Source organism: Curcuma longa, chromosome 11, assembly GCF_044706935.1.
Source record: "Curcuma longa cultivar G26 ecotype Majalengka, Jawa Barat chromosome 11, ITB_CL_G26_1.1, whole genome shotgun sequence".
Lineage (NCBI taxonomy): Eukaryota > Viridiplantae > Streptophyta > Magnoliopsida > Zingiberales > Zingiberaceae > Curcuma > Curcuma longa.
Window position 1 is genome coordinate 17,595,920 of NC_133871.1, and position 6,475 is coordinate 17,602,394.

The 6,475-nt window shown below is 43.4% G+C and overlaps 2 protein-coding genes across 2 annotated transcripts; both read left to right on the top strand.

Moving 5' to 3' along the window:
- The first annotated feature begins 949 nt into the window (after positions 1-949).
- LOC141838020 (uncharacterized) lies at positions 950-2,329 on the top strand. The gene has a single exon (XM_074725397.1). The coding sequence runs from the start codon at positions 989-991 to the stop codon at positions 2,165-2,167; it is 1,179 nt and encodes a 392-aa protein (XP_074581498.1). The 5' UTR covers positions 950-988; the 3' UTR covers positions 2,168-2,329.
- A 1,161-nt stretch (positions 2,330-3,490) lies between these two features.
- Positions 3,491-5,069, top strand: LOC141838021 (F-box protein PP2-B11-like). Its single transcript, XM_074725398.1, has 3 exons — positions 3,491-3,873; positions 4,098-4,216; positions 4,291-5,069. Exons 1-3 carry the CDS (start codon positions 3,604-3,606, stop codon positions 4,868-4,870), a joined length of 969 nt encoding a protein of 322 aa, XP_074581499.1. The 5' UTR covers positions 3,491-3,603; the 3' UTR covers positions 4,871-5,069.
- The last annotated feature ends 1,406 nt before the right edge of the window (positions 5,070-6,475 follow it).

Genomic DNA, 6,475 nt, shown 5'->3' on the forward strand with positions numbered 1-6,475 from the left:
CTTCTCAATTCGCGGCTCTGAATCTACACCCATACGGATTAATTCTATTTAGGTTTATTTTTAAATGAATTAATAAAATTTTAATTTTACAAATTCAATCGTGATGGGTCTACCATCAGTACGACGTGAGATATAGAAAAAGCCACCGCAGGTGGAGGAACAGCTCGACCCCTTCAGACACGCCCTAATCCATGCTTATCATTTTCTACATGCACGCTAACTACTAGTTTTCCATTTATTTTATTTATTTATTTATTTATTTTGAAGAGTCAACTGCGACTCCCATTTCAATACTAATCTCACGCCCAACCACCACGGTACGCGCCATGCGCCCTGTTAACTGAGGTAGAGCAGGCACGTGGGATGCCCATGCCGCACTGACGCGCCTGGCCCACTTTCAACTTCTAAAGTTTAATAGAGAAAATAAAAAAGAAATTATTTATATTAAAAAAATCTCGTTGTAATTTTTTTATTTTTTTAAAAAAAAATTATTATTATTATTATAAAAAATACTCTAATATTAAATTCAGATCAAAACTCGATTTTTAATTTATTAAAATTATACTAATAATATTAATGCAAGTTATACTAATAATTTAAATTACTTTAACTATTAAAATTGATATAATAATATTATGATAGATTTATTAAAATTGCTCCAATACTCGATTTATTATAAATTTTTCAGTTTTTATTGTATGCAAATATATTTTAGTTATTTTTTGAGATTTGGCTGAAATTAATCTATTTATTTGAATTAAGAAATGAAATAAATAAATGTAAAATTAGTACTCGACGACTAACCTTGACATCGAACCGCATCGCGTGCCACGCGTCAGCTTGATGTTCCGGCCCCCAATATGATCTGACCGCTGTGCAGGAAATTTACACAGCTATTTACCCACCAATCTTACGTATATATTCGCATAGACCAGAGCGTACCGGAGAAGGTGGGTAGAGGAGAAGCGGTTGAGTAGAATTTTTGTTAATGGATGCCGCCAGCGCCGATTCCTTCCCTTCCTTGGTGGTGGTGGAGAATGTCGTCGTCGTTTCCGCCGCCTCCGACGAGGCTCGGCCGCCGTCCCCGGCCTTGTCGCCCAGCGCTGGCAGCCGCGTCAAACTGATGGTCAGCTACGGCGGCCGCATCCAGCCCCGCCCTCACGACAACACCCGCCTCGCCTACGTCGGCGGAGAAACCAAGATCCTGGCGCTGGACCGATCCGCCCTCCTTTCCGCCCTCCTCGCCAAGCTCGCCGCCGTCGCTCCCACCGCCCCTGACCCAGTTTGCATCAAGTACCAGATCCCCGGCGAGGACCTCGACGCCCTCGTCTCCGTCACCGACGACGACGACTTCGAGCACATGATGATCGAGTACGATCGCATCCTCCTCGCCGCCTCTGCCACGTCGCCCAGGACTTCCGCCCGTCTCCGCCTGTTCCTCTTCCCCGTCGGGTCCCCTCTTCCGCTCCCTTCGGCTACCTTGCTGGACGCCTCCAGTGCCGTTCCCGCTCGTCCTCCCTCGACGCAGCCCTCGCCGAGCCCCGACTTTCTCTTTGGCTTCGATGGCGGCTTCGTTCCTCCCCCCGCAGTGAAGGTCGCCGTAGATCCGCCGACGACGACGATCGTGCTGGAGGACCATCCCACCGAGGCGCCGGCCAAGTCAGATCCGGGCAACGACGAACCAAACCTCCACATCAAGGTAAGCGCGGAACCAGCCACCGCCACTGCACAAGCGGTGGTCTCGGCGGCGGAGATCGGAAGCCACGTGTACCCCAAGAACCTCCCCCCTCTCATCCCGCGCAACACAAGCCAAGACACCCTGCCCCTGGTTCATCCCTCCGATTTCCAAGTCCCATCGCCGCCGCAGAGGGCCGCTCCGGCGGCGCCGCTTTGGCCGGAGACGGTCGGCAGATTCCCATCGTTGTCACCCGGCATCGACCAAACGGGGTACCTACTCCAGGCCACGCCGGGGATGTACTCAGGATTCTTCCCCGCGCCGCCCACTGCGAACGCAGTCGGAGGAGGAGGTGGAAAGCTGGCGTACGATAGCGCAGGGCGTCTGGTCTACTGTACGCCAGTGTTACCATCGTATGGAACCGTCACGAGCGTCGCGCTTAAACCGGTTGAGTCCACCGTAACGGTTGCTAGACCGCCACAAATTGCCTGAGCTACTCAATAACGGACGGAGAGTGTGATTTCTCTATTATTATTATTATTATTATTTTGGTGTGTGTCTTTACGGATTACAATGTCATTTTTAGTGGTAATTTGGACTAAATATGAATATCGTTGGAAGTTGATGACGAACATTGGAGTAGTTTTCATTGAAGTTGCACATTACATTAACATCGAGACATTTTCTTTCCTTCTCGTAGATGGTCGTGGGGCTACTTATCCTTCGTTGCTACTAGGAACGATGACCTCTAAGTCTTTTCTTCGAATCTCAATTTCGCCGTCTCTAAGCATGCCCTCCATTGCCGTTGCGAGCCCACTTGTAAACTCATGCAATGTTTTCTCTCGTAAGCTACCAAATTCATTCCCCCCTTACTTATATTTTCTATAATGGATCCTTATCCCTAGAGAGGTTTCACCTCTATATTAGCCATCCTTTCAAGTAAACTAAGCATAAATTTCTATACAAGCTAATAAACACGGCGTTCAAACTTGAGACCTTAGAATTTTTAAATTCGTTACGAGTCTAATCTTTACATTCTAGAGCTATTTTGATGTGTTAGAATATCTTCCTTTCAAACTCAATTACTTGTAACTTGCAACATAATTTTTAAATGGTTAAAGAAAACACATTCCTCATTTTTTTAATACACAAAATATGTTTTGGGTAATGACTTATAATTATTTTAGTGTTTTGTCTTTAAAAAGTCTAATTTTCGTTTTCCAATCTTTACTCTTCCTACATAGATGCATGCATGAAGTCCTATTATTTCCGTTGTCATTGTGAAGATTTAATCGTGTCGAAATTGAATCGAATCACTAATTATCACAGTACAAGAAATTTGATTATCGATCAACATGAAGGCACTAATTAAAATGAGTGAATTTGAAGATTTAAAAAGCCCTAATATCTTCTAGAAATATAAATAGTAGGACAGAGACTAATCATACTTTTTTTAAAATTAATTCGAATTTATCATATAATAATATTTAACACTACAATTACAATCATCATAATTCACATTATTTTCTTAAGCTTTTATAGATAATTTATATAAATATGAGTATAATCATAATAGTCATGAAAGTAACTACATGAATTTCTGAAAAATCAGCCAATCAATTAAATTCTCGATTTCTTATGGCACTGCCTCAGATTCCTGTTCAATCACTCCATTGGCCTCGTTGGATCGAATTAAGTTCACAAATAGTTTTGAAATTGTGTTTGTGTAGAAATTTCTTATTATTTACATATAAAGGCCGCATAACATTAATATGTTGCTGAAGTTGTTTTTATATGCGGCGTTTCGCTCTCAAAGTTCAATTCATGTGGCCGGAAACTCTCAAGTTTTTATATGCGGTGTTCCTTCTCCGAGAAGAGGGTGGGCATCGAAGTGCGATCGATCGAGCGAGCGAGCGAGCGATCTCGACATGGGCGATCCGGGAATGGAGGAGGTGCTTCCCCAAGGCTGCATCGCCCACGCCCTCTCCCTCACGTCGCCCCGCGACGCCTGCCGCGCCTCCGCCGTCTCCACCACTTTTCTATCCGCGGCGGCTTCGGACGCTGTCTGGGACCGCTTTCTCCCCGCCGATCTGCAGTCCGTCCTCGCCCGCGCCGACCGCCCCGTCGACTTCTCCTCCAAGAGGGAGCTCTTCTTCCGCCTCTGCGACGAGCCGGTGCTCCTGGACGGCGGCAAGATGGTCAGACGCGTCCCTTTTGCTCCTTCTCCGCGCATTTTTCTAGGGTTTCCTTTTTTTCGCCAGTGTTCGAATCCCTATCGAAAAGATGATCAGAAAAGTTTTTTTTTATTTCGCGGTGCTTCTTACTACGAATCTTGTAGAAAAATTGCGCGATTCGCGTAGGAAGCATCACGAATACGGTTCACTTCCTGATCGCTAATCTGTTTGATCTTTCTTCTCTCCAGATTTTCTCACTAGATAGATCGAGCGGAGCTAAATGTTACATGCTCTCAGCCAGAGCATTGTCGATTCTGCGGGGAGATACAGAGCACTGCTGGCGCTGGGTTTCGCAATCCGATTCCAGGTAGAATCATCCTCCAAATTCTCTTCCATTTGAATGTTTACACAATTAGAGGTTTACTGATCTTCCACTTCAAGGTTCTTAGAGGTCGCTGAACTAATCAACGTGTGCTGGTTGGAGATCCATGGAAAGATCCACAGTAAAATCCTATCTTCAAAAACAACATACGCTGCCTATCTCATCTTCAAACTCTCCGATCACGCTTACGGTCTGGGTCATCCGCTCCAGGAGGCGTCGGTGAAGATCGGAACACAGTCGTCCACCACTGCAATTTGCTTGCAGCTCAGCGACATGTATGCTCATTTGCGTGCTCGGAGACGAAGCGCTCAGTTCCGGCAGGGTTTCTGTTCGTGGCAACGACAATTGACGGTCGAAGAAACTCGCGAGGCGGAAGAGGAAGTCGAGGGAATCGGTGGGTGTGTTCCACGGCGGAGGGATGATGGATGGATGGAGATCGAATTAGGGGAGTTCTATAACCATGGGGAAGAAGACGGCGAGGAGGACGGGGAGGTGCACATTCGTTTGTTAGAAGTGAAAGGAGGGCATTGGAAGAACGGTCTAATAATAGAAGGGATTGAAATAAGGCCTAAGAAGTCTACACTGAACCAAGTTGATTTGTGTGCGAGCATGATCTGTGCATATCAAATGTTGGACTAGTCGAGCTAAATCATTCTTTTGATCGAAATGTCAGACATGACAGACGAGTCAAGGCAAATCATTCTTTTGATTGCTACTCAATTGTAATAGAAGCAATAATGTGCAATGTCGAATTGAATAAATAGTAGTAAATGACTTTTATTCAACCATTTAAATGATGTAAGGATATGAGCTTTTATATAAGGAGGCCATGACAAAAGAGTAGTAGTATATGCAAAAGTAAAAAAATTCATCCATTCGTTGTCCTCTGTCTTTTTGTCTGTCGTATATGCACTTTGCTCGATAGTTCTTTTTGGTGATAGTATTTGAGCATTCACTGATTCGTCATGGACAACTAGTGTTTGGTTGTGTACATGGTTGTGTTATTGTATCTTAAGAAATAGACGTCTAACATGATCTCAAAGTATAGTCAGAGAAAGACGAATCTATTTTAAGGAAATTGCATCAAACGTAAGCTTCAGTGTTCCCTTTTCTTGATTTGGCAATCAGTTTGTAGCACTCAGCCTCCGACTCGATAGCAATCCAGCAATTTAGTTTCCTAACTCAATGCTCGACAATATTCAACAGGAGTGCTTGGCATCCACTTGGGAGCACTCAGCGTCCCAACTTGACATACTACTCAGGAGTACTTGACATTTCGACTTTCCACTCGAGCTCGAAAAAGCACTCGGGCTACTCGGACTTGCCAACAACGACCAACTCAGGCAATTCCACTCAGTAATGTGAACGACTCAAGCACTTAATTGCGCTGACAATCCAATAGACAGTTTTTTTACGTGAGAATTGAAAATCAGATTTTAACAAAATTTCATCTCTAAATTTTAAATCTTAAATTTGATTTTTTTTTTAAATAATGAATCAATTTACCACTTTAATGGGTGTCTATGAATTGGCCATAGATGGGTGAGTTGGATAATTGAATTATATATATAACACGTTTAACAATTTATTTATTAAAATAATTAGTTTTTGATGCGGTGGAATCTCAATAGACGTTTTAGTTTTCGATATTGAATGTTTTCTTACGTTGCTATGCTCTTTGTAGTTTTAGTTATGGTTCTTTAATGAATTCATCACAATACAAAAATATGGAAGATTTTTTAGTGCATTCGTAGTTTATGGTGATTATGGACGTAAATTTGGGTGATTAATACAGCGAAGAAGGACGAGGCCATCGAGTGTTGGATGGATTCAAGTGTCTACGATATCAAGTAGCTCGATAAGATTGCGGTTTTGAGTGATTTTTAAACTATCATCCAATCCAATGATTCGATACAATGTGTTTCTATTATTTGATACCGTTATGGGATGATTTACTCTAGTCAAAATAGTCAAGATCCAATCCAAGTGAAAATAATATGTCGGACGAAGAAAGTGGGAGTGACCCATGTCTGACTAACTCTATGTCTAATCGATTCCATGCTTGATAGGTCGATCGACTCCATGCTTGATCGCCTCCATGCCCGATAGACTCCATGCCCGATCAATTCTATACGGACATGCTCCATGCCCGACTAACTCTGTATGGGCATGCTCTATGTCCGGCCGACATACGAACACACCACTCTCCATATTACATTTCTTTCTCATCACATGTTCTTCTTC